A 17,785-nucleotide genomic window follows, 5' to 3' on the forward strand; every position below is an offset into this window, starting at 1 on the left:
ATTCAGGACACAGAAAATATTTAAAACACAAAACCTTGCTTAACAAAAGTGTCACAGTCTATTTTGGTATGACTATTTTTTATAGACCCCAAATATTTCTTTCTCTTTCGAAGGTTACAGTTATAAATCTACACTCTTGGTTCAATGTATCATTATCCAAATAAGGTGGAGAAGCTGTTCTAACTGACCCACAGAATGCAGTATGACTGGAAGAGGCAAAAACAAGTATTTTCAAGACATAACAGGCCACTGTATCTTAATATGCTGCCCTAAAATTCAAATATATCGTAGACAATAACAAATACAGATGAAAACATTTTGTGTAAAGCTCAAACCCTTAGCATCTAACAAATGCACTCTAGTTCCAGCATCTATGAAAAGATTACATCCTCCATTAACAAATACAAAATGAGTAAGTGCTCCGCCCCTCCCTCCTCCATAAAGCTCTCTGGACTTGTGATTACACATTGCAGATCACAGGAAAAGTGGCTTCCTCAGTCTAAGTCCAACCAGCTCCAGCTTACCCTCACTGGAAATTGTCATGATGCACATTACCAACACAGTGTTCAGGAAAAATGAGTAAACACACCTTTTATTTACACTTTACCAAAAGTTATGTACTGGTTCTACATCAATACCAGCTTTCCAATGTACTGATTATAAAACTGAATGTGTTTGGTATCAGCACAACTTAAACAAAAAGCAAAATATAAAAACACACATCACAACAAAATCTTAAAAAAAAAAAAGAAAGAAAAGAAAAGAAACCTCAAAGGAAAAACCAGGTCCAAGACAAAGATTCAAGAATAAAAGCTTTTAAACAAAATGGGAGGTACTGATTTGCCAGACTTCAAACTATACTACAAAGCTGTGGTGCTTAAAACTGCTTGGTATTGGCACAAGGGCAGGGACACAGACCAGTGGAACAGAACAGAAAACCCAAATATAAAACCATCCTCATATAACCATCTAATCTTTGACAAAATAGACAAAAACATACTCTGGGGACAAGAGTCCCTGTTCAATAAATGGTGCTGGGAAAACTGGATAGCCACATGTAGAAGACTGAAACAGGACCCACAGATTTCACCTCTCACAAAAATCAAATTACAGTGGATAACAGATTTAAACCTTAAATGGGAAACGATTAGAATTCTAGAAGAAAATGTAGGAAAGACTCTTACAGACATTGGTCTAGGCAAAGAATTTATGAAGAAAACCCCTAAGGCAATCGCAGCAACAACAAAAATAAACGAATGGGACCTGATTAAATTAAAAGGCTTCTGCACAGCCAAAGAAACAGTCATGAAAATAAACAGACAGCCTACAGAATGGGAAAAAATTTTCGCATACTACACATCAGATAAAAGACTGATAACAAGAATCTATTTAGAACTCAGGAAAATCAGCAAGAAAAAATCAAACAATCCTATCAAAAAATGGGCAAAGGACATGAATAGAAATTTTTCAACAGAAGACATAAGAATGGCCAAAAAACGTATCAAAAAATGCTCAACATCCCTAATCATCAGGGAAATCCAAATCAAAACCACAATGAGATACCACTTAACTCCGGTGAGAATGGCCTTTATCAAAAAATCCCAAAACAACACATGTTGGCGTGGATGCGGAGAGACAGGAACACTCATACACTGCTGGTGGGAATGCAAACTAGTGCAACCCCTATGGAAAGCAATATGGAGATACCTTCAACAGATTCAAGTAGACCTACCATTTGATCCAGCAATCCCATTATTGGGCATATACCCAGAAGAACAAAAATCATTCTTTAACAAAGACACCTGTACCCGAATGTTTATAGCAGCACAATTCACAATTGCAAAGATGTGGAAACAACCCAAGTGCCCATCAATCCATGAAGGGATTAGTAAACTGTGGTATATGTATACCATGGAGTACTACTCAGCTATAAGAAATAACGATGATACGACATCTCTTTGGTTCTCCTGGAGAGAGCTGGAACCCATTATACTAAGTGAAGTATCCAAAGAATGGAAAAACAAGCATCACATGTACTCACCAGAAAATTGGTTTCCCTGATCATCACCTAAATGTACATCAGGGAAGGATACCAATTGGATATCAGACTGGGATGGGGGGTGGGGGGAGGGGATGGGTGTATGCCTACATGATGAGTGCGTTTCGCACCCTCTGGGGAATGGTCATGCTTGAAGGTGCAGACCCGGGGAGGTGGGGGGGGGAGGGGATGGAGGTATGACTACATGATGAGTGCCAGGCGCATTGTCTGGAGAATGAGAACGGACGCGCTTGGGACTCTGACTCGGGGGGGATGGGCGGGACATGGACAATGTATATGACCTAAACTTACGTACCCCGATGATGAGCTGAAATAAAAAAAAAAAAAAAAGAATAAAAGCTTTTGGAGAATTTTCTGAACGGGAGGGGAAAAAAAAAGAATCACTTATTTAAACAGTATGTAACTTTATTTTTTCTTAAAAACAGAATAAGCACATTTAACTGCTGAACATTTTTTCATAAAATTTTAAGTCATTATCCAAAATGACTCATTCTCTGTATAAAAATTGCTAATAACTATTTTTTTTCTTAATGCTCACATACTGTGAAAGGACATTTTTGAGACAATTTTTGAGTAGGGAAAAACTAAACATGGACTGGGTATTTGAGAATAATAAAAAATTATGTTAAGTATGTTGGCTTTAATAATGGTACTGATTGTATTTGAAAAATATAATTTATATATTTAGAAATACAGACTGAGTTATTTACAGGGGAAATGGAAAAAAGTTACCATTTTTCATATTTTTGTTCATTATTTTGCTATCTGTGATTATATACATGAAAAGCAATTTAGTACCAGTCAATATTCACAAGTTCAGAATGGAGATACAACTTTCTCACTATAAAAATAAAATACTAATAAATCCTAATAATACTAATAATTAATAACCAACATTTAGAAACCATTATCTTAAATATATACCATATTGTTTATCCTCACAACCACCTTATGGAGTAGGTACTATAATATTATCCCCTCATTTTACAAATGAGAAAACTGAAGCACTAAGTAACAAGCTGTGTAATGGTGTCATTAAGTGGCTGAGTCCAGAGCCCCTGCATTACTACTCCTTACAGTGGACTCAGTATACATTATATATAATAGACCTTTTGGTTATTATACAATACTATTCTTAATATGTGCAATACATTCTAATTTATTTTATCCACTTCCATTTTTTTAAATGCTGATTGCAACCCCCTAAATTGTTCTCAATAACTATCAATGAGTCACCACCAGGAACTGAAAACACTGCACTAAGCCACCCTTGGCATGACAACATTCTTTATGTATCCTATAATACACACTCCAATAAACATCTAAACTTCTAAACCATGACAATTTCAATTAAGTCACTCCATAATAAACAAAGTCATAAAAAGAAATACTCTTAATTGTGAATTTAAACGTATAAATCAAGATACTACATAATTTTAAATGAGCATTAGTGAGCATCATAAGGTTTGTACTGGTTTTATTTATAAGATTTTTATTTAGATAAAATTTAGATGTAGATCTTATTTTTAAAGACACACATAGCCTTATAAAAATACGGGTCACATAAATTAAAAGATAAGTATAAAAATATATATAACCACAACTATGATATTAGTAGACTATCCAAGAAATACTATACTAAGAAAGGTCAGAATAAAATTTGTTGTGAGATGCTTCCTTCTCCACCCTCATGAAGACACCCTGAGGATTAAGTATATAATTAAAGTTTCCAGAGCGATAAAAAAAGTTTAATCTTTCACATTATCAGCTATGTTGGCCATTTTTATTAATACAGTTTTGGAACTCAACTGGTAAAAGGAAAATCTTAAAGAACGAGTTCAAATTCAACATACTGTATACAAATTCTCCTCAAACTATCAGGAGTAATTTTTTAAAAACTGGCAATTATCCTAATCATCATGTTAAAATGGGCTCAAATTCTATTACTTTATTAAACAAACTACATGCACTATAAATGCAGTAGTTTAAATTTTTCTCCATGTATGCAAACAATATACACTAACCTTTTAAAGTCCACTAGACTCCATAACCCTGAAGTAATTTCTTTCCCTTCACCTCTTTTTCTCTCACAAGAATATTCCTGTTAGTCCTACTTAAGATGACTCAACAACCTGTACTACATTACTTAGTGGTAATACTCTGGTTTCCACCATCCCAAGGAAACATAAATGTGTCCCCCTAGTATCCAATTCATTAAACCAAACATCTGCAGTTTCATCCTATTGAGGGTAACAAATTAATTTTAGAGTAAAAGCTGACTAAAAACTTTACAACTTTAATAATTTGTGATTAGATGCTTATTGATTGCTTAATTCTATCATGGCCAAAAAATTCTAATTATTTTCTAAATTTAGAGAGACCTCAGAGCTTCTGTAAAACATAAGCTCAACAATGTGGATTTTTATAATTAGAATATATTATATATGACAAAATTGAAATAGTCAACCTCAGAGAACTCAAAACAGTCATTAGAATTTAGGGATAAAGATAAACTCAAGGAACAAAATGAACAAATTCATTATGATCAAAGAAAAACAAATGTAAACAAATTGCCTAGGAACAAGGAAAAAAGTTTTGATTTCCAGGCACCATCTGACTGCTGGTGAAACTTTCCAAGGAGTAAATTGAGAAACTGATACCTAGAGCCTTAAAAATGTTGACATAATTAGATCCTATTCTTCTTCTAAGAATTTACCCTAAGGAAACATTCAGAGAGGCAACCTAAATTTTAAGTACAAAGCTGTTCCTCATAAAATCAGTTATAAAAAAAATTAGATTCAACAGTTGTTACATGCATTCTATAAAATTCTGCCCAAGTCATTTAGCATATTTAAGGATATTAAAAAAATGGGTATGTTTTCTAAACACAAAATAAAAGTCTATATGCAGCATGATCTTAATTTGTTAGAAAAAGAAAAAGAAGTAATAATGAAAGAAAAATAGAATGTTAACACTGTTTGTTACTGCACGATGGAATGACAGATTTCTTTTCCTATTTTTCTGTATTTTCCAAAGTTTCCGCAATGAAAACATATTACTTTTAAAACGAGGAAACATCATCAAAGTCTTCTAAATCACATTTATGTTGAAAAAGTATCCAGATTCAAACAAAGCAATATAAATTGCAATGTCAATAAAACTATTAATATATTTGCAGTCTTCTTCATCAACCTAAACCAAAAATTTGACTATAGAAAGTAAGTAAGCGCAGAACTTAAGAAACGGATTCAAAGGTGGAAGTTGGAAACAAAATAAAGAAAAAACTGAAGATGGAATCTAGTTACTAAAATCAGGGCTATTCTAAGTCAATCACTTTGCTAATGCAAAGTAACAAATACAAATTATTTTCTATAAACAGTCACCACAAATCTTCCCTATTCTGAATCCTAGAGACTAGAGAAAATTTTTTCAAGAAAATTATCCCCAAAGTACCCAATCCCACATTTCTTTCATGATTCTCCCCCTGGGCATCCTTCCCTGACCTACAAACCTCCCCAGCAGCAATTCAAAGTAAGTTCTGAAAAAATGAAATAAGATAAACTACTTTAAGAAATTAAGAAAAAGTAGTTCACAAGCCATGACCCCCTCCTAACCCTTCTCTCACTCGGACATAAGCCTCCTAAAGACAGCACTGCCGTCTCCCACCACCACTAAAACGTCTGTCTGAACTCATGAGGCTGCAAACAAAACGGCTCATTTTCTTGCCTCTTTTATTACTAGAGTTTTACCTGTCCTGAAGGAATCCTAGCACACAGAACGAAGAGCCCTGAACTGCAGGGACCATGCCTTACTCGTCTTTGTAGGTGCGCCCTAGTTCCCATCTAGCCCACTCCAAGCCTGATGAATAAATGAAGAAGGAAGGCAGTCATGCACATTAAAGAAAAATGTATGTATGTATGTTGACACCCACAGTACTTCAAGAGTACCTGTTTGATGTCTGACAACCTTTTGTTTGTCTATTTTCAAAGCAGCGCCCTACATCTAAAAAACAAAAAGGAAAAGAAAAGCAAGCTTAACCCTCCCTCTGCAGCGTAAAGTAAATAATGTCTTCGGAGCATCTGTCTCCATCAAGCAACGACTGTAAAATGGCCCGCAAGTGTAATGTTTTCTGAATCCGGGTCTCCGCCATCGGGCTGATACTCCTGCCCCTTCCCCAAACCCCCCAACCGACCGTCGAAGAGAGACCTGGGACGGCGGGACTCGCACTGACCCAGCCCGTCTGGCAAACTCCCACCTGCCAGGGTGGGCGGGAGCGGCGGGCCAGCGAGGGCCGGGGTCCGGGTCCGCCCTCCCAGCTGAGGAAAGTAAAAGTGGGCGTATTCTCAGCTTCGGGTTAGTTTTTCCGCCGGACCTTGACGTGGCCGAGCCCCAGCCGCCCGGCCGCCCCCGGCCCCGCTCACCCTCGGGCAACTCCACGGTGCGCGCGCGGCGCAGAGAGCGCGTCAGGCGGTTGAGCTGCTCCATCGCTCTCTCCATCCTCGGCGCGCCCTCCGCGCTCCCCTCGCCGCGGCGGCGGCCTCGGCACCCAGAGCCCTACATCTCGCCCCGGGCCCGTCCAGCGGGCGGAGGCGCGTGCTGACCCCGGCCAGAGCCCAGGGCTGCGGGGGCTGCGAGGGCTGCGAGGGCTGCTCCGGGCCGCGATCTCCGTTCGGGGGCCGGGCGGCTCCCTGATAGACCACCGAGGGGACACCCGCCGCCGCCGCCGCTCGCGCCTTTCCTGCCGCCGCCGCTTCCCTCCCGAGCTCGCACGGTCTTCTGGGAACTGTAGTTTGCAGCCGGCGGAGCCGCGCGCCCGGGGCGGAGCCACGCTGGGTGCGCCGGAGCCCGGCGCCCTGGACGCCAGCGCGGGCCGGGCCGAGGGCTGAGTGTGCGGGAAGGCGCGCCACTGTCGTGTGTGCCGGGCAGTCTCCGGAGAGACTTGTTGGGTGCTCTCAAGCTACACTCCTCCTAGCCTCCGCAGTCGTACAGGAGCAGCTTCCTCAAACTCTGTCACTCTCCTCCCATAAAGCAGATTGGGATTTGCACAATTGTTCTTAAATCCTTGACCACCTTCCTAGTACTGTGTTGGTACCTTTGTTTCCAGATACATAAACTGTTTAAATGTCGTATTTTCCTTTGTCAAATTTGAAGAGTAATAAAATCAAACAAATGGAAAAGCAAAATATGATTTTGCCTTCATTGTAAGTAACTTCATAATAGCTTAATTACTTGTCTCTCCTGGGCGACTTCATGAGGGCAGGAACACCACTCATCTTGCGCCTTGTTTCTCTGTACTTTCCAGGGCACGTGGCACAAAGTTGAAACTCTGAGGAAGATATGAATGATGACAGCCTGAAAGAAAATTTTCATTTACTTGCTACAATGCTGAAGTGTCAATGTAATGACAGATCACCGTGGGAACTCCAAAGAATTTGACTTTTGTGAGTTACAAAAAATCTTAGATACCTACAAAGTGTAGAAGAAATTAATGGAAATAAAATCAGTGGGGAAAAATCATATTTGCAAGCTCTGCACAGAAGTTCAGCACAGGCCAGGTTAAAAAAGAAACTTGAGAGGCTGAAACTTGAAAGAAGTAATCCAATCTGGGTAGCCTGACTAACACCACTATGAAAAGTTAAGGAAGAAATTTTTCTTCTTGGATATATTACGACTGCTAAAATGCTGCTGAAGTAAGAGAGAAGCAAAGGCTTGTCTTTTTTAGCTTTTCCTCCCTCAGAGGCAAAGCTGTCTGTTCAATGAATAGGCACATGTATGTTGATAATGTATGTTGGTGAACCAAGAAGAATGGGAGTCTCACTGCCCATCCAGAATATGAAGGGGCAGATGATGGCTGGCATGGGTGTTTCCTGCCAGTGCCATCCTAAATCAATTCCATCCTATGTCTCGGGACCACTTGTGGCAGTGGTGCCACAGGCTCAGGGCAGACCTCCATAATCTTCACCTACCCAGTTGGTTCAGATGAGACCTAAACCAGTCTGGCAACAACGTGGGAGAGGTCAGAGCTTCAAAAGAATGTCAAGTATTATAGGCCAATCTAATCCATGCCCAATCCTTTGCAACCTGGCTTCAACTGGAAATGCTCCACCCTTGCTTGGCCTCCCTATATCATTCAAAAAGTCAGAATTCCCACTGCTGTACAGAAGTTAGTCCCTCAGACCCTGTTATCACCATTGCTCCCTAGGCTTTTGCTCCATATAAATAAATCAGTGTCCTGTGGGCACCAAGCCTGAAGTATGTGTGTAAGGACAGGAGCTCCTAATAGCCTCCATGGTGGGCTTTGTTCCTCATGCTGGTCACTGTTAACCACTGGAGCAGAAGATACTGGAAGAACGTTACAGAATGCTGCTGTAGATTGTCAGTTCTAAATTCTGCAGCATGATCCAATCTCCCAAATAGCTCTGCTCCAACGTATATGAAACTGCAGTACTACTATAAGCTTATCACCTCCTGTCCAATAGGACTTTCTACAATGATAAACATGTTCTATAATCTGCACAGTCCAAAATAATAGCCACTAAGCAAATGGAGATACTGAGTGCTTGAGATATGGCTGGTGCAACTGAATTTTATATTTGTATTTAAGTGTAATGAATTTAGCTAATTAATTTAAATTAAATAGCCACATGTGCCTGGAACCTACCATACTAGACAGGGAAGTTTGCCTCACCAAGAAGGAAGCTGCCCAGGAGGACACTGAAAAAGTCAAATAGCTTCTTATAGATTATGAGCTAAAGAGTCAAAGACATTCTCACTTGTCTTGTGTACACCAACACCAAGAATATCAAATGGAAGCTTTAAAAGTTCACTTTGTATCATAAGTTCCATTTCAAAAGCACAGAGTTTTTCACTCATAATAACCTAGGTTCTTCTGTGGTCCAGAGAGTTTTAACTTTCTTTTTTCTATATCTGGTTTTTTTATTTCTGGAAATTGGTTTTATTGGAGGTACCCAAGCTTAAGTTTCTCCATTTGAAAGAAGAAGAAGAAAACAATCAATTCAATAAAAGGCAGGAAGAGAGAATGAAAAAAACCCAAGAAAAATCATAAAAACAAAACACAAAATAAGTTGGTAGAAATAAGTCTAAATCCATCTATAGTCACAGAAAATATAAACATAATAAACTCATCAGTTAAAACACAGAGGTCTTAGATTGTATATGTTAAAGGAAAATAAAAATGGAGGCCACAGTTTAGGTATGCCCAAATCCAACTGTTCATAACCATGAACCAAAACTTAAGCCATCTTCATTTCCCCAAAACATTATCTCTAATCATAAACACAAAATGTAAGCTTTACGTCCTTGTTAGCATGATTCAGTTAAACCAATCGCTATAGACAAATACAGACAAATCAGCCTAAATAATTGGTTGCCCTAAAAAAAGTTAATGTATAACAGCCAATCATGAAAAAGTTCAAAGTACTTTCTCTTTTATGCTTTATAAACTGTGCTGTAACTGCAATAAGGTGAGCTGCTTACTGCTGGTTCAAAGTCTCTTAGATTGTGCAATTAAATTTTTCCTGACAATAAACTTTTAAATTTTTCTTAACTTGATCTGATTTTTAAATTTAATTTAATTTTTAGAAGTGAGGTCTCACAATATTGCCCAAGGTGGATTTGAACTCCTGGGCTCAAGCAATCCTCCTGCCTCAGCCTCCCAATAGCTGGGACTACCAGGAGGTGCCACTGCACCAGACTTTTGATTTTATTTTTGACATATGAAAAAGCAAAACAAAACAGCTATTTACTGTTTCTAAGAGACCACTAGTTCCAAGAGGAATTGGAAAAAAGATACACCTTAGTAAATATTAACCAAAAAATATGGTTTAATAATGTATTCGTCAGAGTTCTCTAAAGAAACAGAACTAATAGAATGTGTATATATAGTAAGAGATTTATTATAAGGAATTGGCTCACATGATTGTGGAAGCTGGCAATTCCAGAATCTGCAGTGTGGGCCAGCAGGCTCGAGACCCAGGGGACTCAGTGGTATAGTTCCAGTTGAAGGCTGAAGACTAAGGATAGCCAATGGCAGAGATCAAGTCCAGAATCAGTCTGCTAAAAAATTCCCTCTTCCTCTAGGAGGCCAGTCTTTTTGTCCTATTCAGGCCTTCAAGTAATTGAACAAGTACCTCTCACAATCTGCTTTACCCAAAGTTCACCCATTTAAATATTAATTTCATCCAAAAATACTTCAGAGTTGACATGTAAAATTAGTCATCAAAAATAATATTAATATCAGCAAAACAAATTTTAAAGCAAAAAACATTATGAGAGTCACCAGAAAGTTTATAATAGTCCTGAACCTATACCTCACAATATAAACCAACAATAAAGCTACATTTGACAGAATTCCAAGAGTAATCACACCACAGTGCTAGATTTTTAACACCCTTCTCTCTGAAACTGATAGAGCTAGCAGAAAATGATAGGTAAGGTCATATAAGATTCAAAAACTTCAATTACAAGCCTCATCCAAGAGCATGTGTGAACATTCACTTCACTTGACAAAGAAGGAATACACATTCTTTTAAAGCACATATGTTACAGTTAGAAAAACACTAAGAGTCATAGTACTCTGCTTCAGAACAGTGTCAGTAAGCAGGCAACTAGGAAAATCATGACCAAAGCCAAGCTAGGTAGGATGAGAACCCCAAAGAATGCAGTAGACAGAGGCAGCTATGAAATAAAAACAGAGGGCTGTGGGTCTGGAAGTAGCTGCAAGGAAGACAGCAGACACATAAGCCAGTACAAAGAACCTGGAGTTGAGTGACGAGACGCAGCCACGGGTCTCATTAAACCACACTCTCATTCAGTACCCATGCTACAGAATTTCTAAATCAAAGTGCAGGATTCTACATCTGTCCTGCTGGATTTCATCTTAATTATTGAGTTTAATATTACAACCCAAAAAGATCTTTTTGGATCCTGCATCTCTTAATCAGGTATTTGATATCTTTCTGTGCTGTATATCCTGTGCAGATTTGAACAAGTTCCCTCTCTATATAGAGATTTAAGTCACAGATAAAAGTGCTGAAACAGAGAGAGCCAAAAAAAAAAAAATCAATGAAATTACCACCTAAAACTTACCCCAGATTATCTTCAATTCTTTAATGGGTTCTTTGTGGAGACTCTTTCATCATATATTAATATATTTGTCTATGTATTGAAAGCCATTAGAATGGTTGTGCACCTTTTGATCTATTCACCTCTGGCATATAGCCCAAAGAAATAATCTGAAATAAAGACAAAGATTTATAAATAAATATATTCATTTATTCATACAAAAGTATATATTAAATTCCTTCCATGGTCTAGGCACTATGTTAGTAAACAAAAACACAAGCATACTAACTATTGTGTCAGGGGGGATAGAGATATTTCTTAAATAAAATTTTTCAAATAATTATGTTCACGGATATATAATTACAATAGAAATAAGTGCTCTGAAAGAATGGAAAATCAGTCTGTGATAAACTGAGGACATCTAGAAAGGATTTCCAAAAAAACAGACACTTAACGTAAGAATCAAAAGATAATAGGAGGTATCTAGGCAGAGGAGATAGGGTGACAAAGAATGTTCTCCATGGAGAGAATGGAATTTGCAAAGACCGTATGGTGCGTAAAATGTTCAAGAAACTAAAGATTGTTGTCTTTTGGTTGTGTCACTTAAAGTCAAGGAGTAAAAGGTAGTATTCTGTGAAATGACGAGAGAGGAAACAGTCCATGCAGGGCTTTGATGGCCATGATAGGACGTTTAGCGTAAGAGCAATGGAAGGTATTAAAGGGTCTTATGTAAATGGTAGTAATTGATCGGATTTGTGTTTGGAGGAGAAATTCACTTCAAGTACAAAGAATGGGTTGGACTGGCAGTTGAATAGATAAGGACAGACTTGTTTGTGGACTGTTAGTTAGTCCAGGTAAGAGATGACTGCCTTATGGAGAGCATAGTGGCTCTGTAAGTAGAGAGAACTGGAGGGATTGAGAAATGTATTTGTGAAAAAAATCAGTAACACCTGATGGTGGATTAGATATGGAAAATTAAAAAGAGAAAATGGCTTATGAAATTGCATGTATGATGGTATCATTCCCTGAAACAGAAAACATTGAGTAGAACCAGGTTTGGAAGAGGAGATCATGTCATGGAAAGTTTGAGGTGCTTTTGAGATATTGAAGTGGAAATGTCAAGTAGATGATTGAACAAACAAGGATATTCTAGACTTGAGATATATATTTGGAGATATAACCGTATAGATATAGATGGTGTTTGAAGCCTAAGGAGAGAGTATAAAGAGGAAAAGAAAAAGGGTCCCTTAGCTGGGTGTGGTGGCTCACACCTGTAATCCTAGCACTCTGGGAGGCCAAGGCAGGATTGCTTGAGCTCAGGAGTTCAAGACCAGCCTGAGCAAGAGTGAGACCCCATCTCTACTAAAAATAGAAAAATTAGCCAGGCCTCATGGCAAGCACCTATAGTCCCAGCTGCTCAGGAGGCTGAGGTAAGAGGATTGCTTGAGCCCAGGAGTTTGAGGTTGCTGTGAGCTACTAGAATGTCACTGCACTCTACCTAGGATGACAGAGCAAGACTCTGTCTATGGAAAAAAAAAAAAAAAAAGAAGAAGAAGAAAGGTCACCTCATTGGAGACCAGTCCCTGCAGATTGACCTCCCAAAGGGAGTTAGCTTCCTGAAAGGTGCAATAGTCAGACAGTCTATCCTAGTAAGGAACAGGCTGTGCAAGAAAGAAGAGTAATAGGGAGGTAGCTGGAGTGGGATTGGGGTTGAGGGAAGATTTCTGGGTTTTTGTTTTGTTTTTTCAAGTTATTGGGATAATTAAGGATGTTTTAACTGCTCTGGTTGAAGCTAATTGAATATTTCAGAGAGAGAGAAATAATTGATGATATAAGACCTAAAGCCCAAGAGCTTTGTAAGTAAATAAGTTAGAACTGCATAAAAGCCCAACAGTAAGAAAATTGCTCAAAAAGCTGTGGTATGTTTATATAATGCAATATTCTACAGTCATTGCAAATGGTGTATATGAGAAAAGGGCAGGTATGGGGTTGGAAAACTAACAAGGACAAGGCATGAGAGGGAGACTTATCATTGTATATCCTTTTAGATCTTCCTAATTTTTACCTCTATGAATTCATTGCTTAGTCACACTTATAAAAATAAATAAAATAATTTTAAACAATTGGAAACAATGATAAATATGAAAAGTATTAATAGAGTGGGCATTGTGGTTGCCTCCAAAACATTCATTCTTCCTATTTTTGGTGACAATCCCTATTTTAATTTTTTTTAGGTGGATGACATTTTAAGTATTATTAAGAAAATTTCTACATGAAAGTAAAGAAAATAGCAGCATGAAACCCAACTGATCATCACCCAACTGATTTTGTTTTGGCAATAGCCCCAGTTACTCCCCACCCTCACACTGGGCTGCTTAATGTAAATTCCAAACACCATAGCATTTGATCTGTAAACATTTCTTATGTATCTCTAAAAGATACCTCAAAAACTAATTATAGTGCCATTATCATTGTAATTTATTACAATATCCAGAGAATGTTCAAATTTTCTCAATTGTTATATTTTTAACAACTGGTTTATATGAATTAATCTGAATAACGCTCACATTTTGTTGATATGTCTGTAAAGCCTTTTATTCTATAAGATAGCTCTCCTCCCCACTGCTCTTAATATTTATTTGTAAGCCCTAATTTCATTCAGGTGTCCACACTTCTTCACAGTCTATATGCTGACTCTATCCCTGACTCTAGGGGCATGTGGGTCAGGTGTAATCTCATCCCAGGCCTCTGTGGATAGTTGACAGTTCAGAATTCAGAACAATTAGAAATGAGGAGAAATCACTGAGAACTTTCTGGGAAAAAAGCTTCCTCATCTTTCTGAGGAAGCTTCCAGCTCAATATTCTCTCTGCCCCCATCCCCTCTCTCTCTTCTTCCCTCCTCTCTCTCTCTCTCTTTTTCTCTCTCTCATTTTAAAATATTGATTGCTTTCCTTCGAAGATCAGGAATAAGGCAAGAATGTCTGTTCTCATCATTTCTATTCAACATTGTACTGGAGGTTCTAGTCAGTGAAAATCGTACTGGAACAATTGGATATTCATTTGAGAGGAAAGAAAATTCCTACATTACATCACACACAAATTAATTCAAAAAGGGTCATAAATCTGAACATAAGAGCTAAAATTGTAAAGCTTCTAGAGAAAAATATAGGATACTTTTTTCATGACCTGGGAGAAGGCAAAGACTTCTTATAAGGCACAGAAAGCAAAAAAGCATAAAAGCAAAAACTTGATGTTGCCCTTTTAAAACTACTTAGCCTGGGCTAAGAGACTCTTTGTAGAGACTCTGTCTCTACAAAAAATTTAAAAATTAGCTGGGCATGATGGCATGTACCTGCAGTCCCAGCTGCTCAGGAGCCTGAGGCAGAATTACTAAAAAAGCCCAGGAGTTTGAGGGTGCAGTGAGCTATGATGAGGCCACGGCACTCTAGCCTGGGCAACAGGGTGAGACTCTGTCTCAAAAACAACAACAACAACAACAACAAACTTCTTCTTGGCAAAAGATACCATTTTGAAAATGAATAGGCAGATTCTCCAATCAGAGAATATATTCACAAAGCACATATCTCATAAAGAATTTGTATATGAAGAACTAGCACTCAAAAAATGAACAACCTAGTATATTGAAGATGTTTATGCTATAGTATTCAAGAAATATGATATAGACCTTGGAAGAGAAAGACAACCTAATATCTCTTATTACACACAAAGTTAATAAGTGCATATTTCATCAATGCAAAAAGCTTCTCTAAAACCATGATGAAATAATACATGGATAGGTAGAAGACATTCTCCTCTGCAGAACTCACATATAACTTAATACTAGGTCATTAAATTTGAAATGTCCGATTCCGAATCAAAAGTTTAGTTTAGGCCAGGCACGGTGGCTCACGCCTGTAATCCTAGCACTCTGGGAGGCCGAGGTGGGTGGATCGCTCAAGGTCAGGAGTTCAAGACCAGCCTGATCAAGAGTGAGACCCCGTCTCTACTAAAAATAGAAAGAAATGATTTGGACAGCTAAAAATCTATATAGAAAAAATTAACCGGGCATGGTGGCGCATGCCTGTAGTCCCAGCTACTGGGGAGACTGAGGCAGTAGGATCGCTTAAGCCCAGGAGTTTGAGGTTGCTGTGAGCTAGGCTGACGCCACGGCACTCACTCTAGCCTGGGCAACGAAGCGAGACTCTGTCTCCAAAAAAAAAAAAAAAAGTTTAGTTTATTATATCTCAAACAAGAAGCAGTACAATTAATCAAAGTATGTGCCTAAACTATTGACACAGTTTTGCCAACTTAAGGGTAGTTTGCTTATGCCAGCAGCAAAGAAGCCTGGACAGTGAGTTGCCATGAAATCACGAAAAGGCATTTTCCACAGCTTGTTGAGAATTGAATATTTTTCCTTGCAAGAAGTGGTCCAAAGCCTGGAAGAAGTGGTAGTCAGTTGGTGTAAGGTCTGATGAATACGGCAGATGACAGAGAGTTTCCAAGTCCAGCCTCTGTAGTTGGAGCAGTGCTGTTTGTGCAACACATGGTAGAGTGTTGTCTTGCAAGAGGATTGTCCTGTCTTTATTGACCAATCTCAGCTGCTTAATCCCAAGCATCCTCATCATTTCATTGAATTGGTTGCAGTAGACATCCACTGTAAATGATTGACCAGGTTTCATGAAGCTGTAGTGGATAATACCAGTGCTGGACCACCCAAAAGACACTACTAGCTTTGGTTGATGCATATTCAGTTTTGGACTGTGTTTCAGCACATCATCTTTATCCAACCATTGTGCTGAATGCTTGTGATTGTCAAAAAGAATCCATTTTTCATCACATGTAACAATACAGTGTAGAAATGGTTTGCCTTCATGTCGTGACAGTAAAGAAAGGCAAGCTTCGAGATGATTTCTCTTCTGACACTTGTTTAATTCACACGGAACCCCATCTATCCAGCTTCATTGCCAATTTGTTTCAAATGGTCCAATACTGTTAGAATAGTAACGTCAAACCTTGCTACTAATTCATGCATAGCTTGAGATTGATTTGCTTCCACTACAGCTTTCAGCTCATCATTATCCACCTTGGTCTCAGGTCACCCACGTGGCTCATTTTCAAGGTTAAAATCACCAGAACAGTACTTTTCAAACCATCGACGTACTGTGCATTCATTAGCCACATCCTTCCCAAACACTGCATCGATATTTCAAACTATCTTTGCAGCATTGGTTCTACAATGGAACTCATATTCGAAAATAACATAAATTTTTGACTTGTCCATGGTTTCAGAAAAATTGTTCTAAAAAAAATTTGAAAGATAATCACAAGCCAAATCATCACAAACCAAACTGTGCATTTGAAGGACTGAGGATGTACCTTCACAATAAAAATATAACAAGAAATGTCAAAGTGAAATGTCAGAGATATCACCTGTCAAACTTAGTGGTTAAGGAAATCGTATATTTCATACTTAATTACCTAATATAAAGGAGATATTTAGTCCTAGAAAAATCTAACTGCACCAAAATAATTTTTGTGTGTGTGTTTTCTTGAGTCCTGAGAAAACACACTACAAATATTGAGGACATATAAATTAAAAATCCCTATATAACTATGAATTCAAAGCACTATAGATATCATTTCTCTTCCCTGTATATCAATAGTGGGAAGAAGTACATGCTAATAGCAGCTGCTCCTCATAGATATGAATTGCAAGCCACCAGAACTTTCTCAGTAGATTATTGCAAGCCTATATTCATGTTAGATTAGGATTAAAAGTTTATTAGCTCTCAGAAGAAATGTAAATTATGGGATTTCCATAAATCACAGTCCATAAGTTGTCATTGTGTAAAGTAAGAGTTTTGACTATGCCTAAAATTAGTTTGATGTTTCAAACTTTCATATACCTAGTCCAAAAATTTCATGTTTTATGCTACTATTAAAAACAGTACTCTGAGGCCGGGCGCAGTGGCTCACGCCTGTAATCCTAGCACTCTGGGAGGCCAAGGCGGGTGGATTGTTCGAGGTCAGGAGTTCGAGACCAGCCTGAGCAAGAGCGAGACCCCATCTCTACTAAAAATAGAAAGAAATTATATGGCCAACTAAAAATCTATATAGAAAAAATTAGCCAGGCATAGTGGCGCATGCCTGTAGTCCCAGCTACTCGGGAGGCTGAGGCAGTAGGATTGCTTAAGCCCAGGAGTTTGAGGTTGCTGTGAGCTAGGCTGATGCCACGGCATTCATTCTAGCCTGGGCAACAAAGCGAGACTCTGTCTCAAAAAAAAAAACAAAAAAACAAAAAACAGTACTCTGTCTTTCAAAGTGAAGCATTAGGATATCAATAAACAGACAACATCCAAAATGCAACTTATGCTGAGAATTTAAACATCTTAAACCATGAAAACATTTGTGGAAGTCTGTGATTCGCATGATAAATGAAATGTAATCAAAAATTAGGCCTATGAAAGAGTTTTCTGAATTTTGTAGTAAGTTTAATGACTTTAGTGATCACTTGAGAGAGCAGCATGAAAGATTATGTTTCCTGCTCCCCCCCCCAAAAAAAATACTGTCAAGAAAACTATTATCATTGAACTTGTTGTGTATTTGAAACCATTTTATTGATGTTGAGTTTATTTCCCATTT

The 17,785-nt window shown here is 38.3% G+C and overlaps 1 protein-coding gene across 4 annotated transcripts in view; it reads right to left on the reverse strand.

The window, feature by feature from the left end:
* The window catches only part of HACE1 (HECT domain and ankyrin repeat containing E3 ubiquitin protein ligase 1), a 101,679-nt gene extending 94,842 nt beyond the window's left edge, over positions 1 to 6,837 (reverse strand). For 2 of the 4 annotated variants that reach the window (XM_045544090.1, XM_045544089.1), the window contains exon 1: positions 6,481 to 6,755. In XM_045544090.1, coding sequence (XP_045400046.1) covers positions 6,481 to 6,556 — 76 coding nt within the window. In that variant the 5' untranslated portion in view covers positions 6,557 to 6,755. Of the gene's footprint in view, positions 1 to 6,480 lie in introns of all 4 variants that reach the window. The other 2 variants (XM_045544088.1, XM_045544087.1) reach the window with 2 other exon arrangements.
* Between the last annotated feature and the right edge of the window lie 10,948 nt (positions 6,838 to 17,785).

Source organism: Lemur catta, chromosome 2 (genome assembly GCF_020740605.2).
Source record: "Lemur catta isolate mLemCat1 chromosome 2, mLemCat1.pri, whole genome shotgun sequence".
Taxonomy (NCBI): domain Eukaryota; kingdom Metazoa; phylum Chordata; class Mammalia; order Primates; family Lemuridae; genus Lemur; species Lemur catta.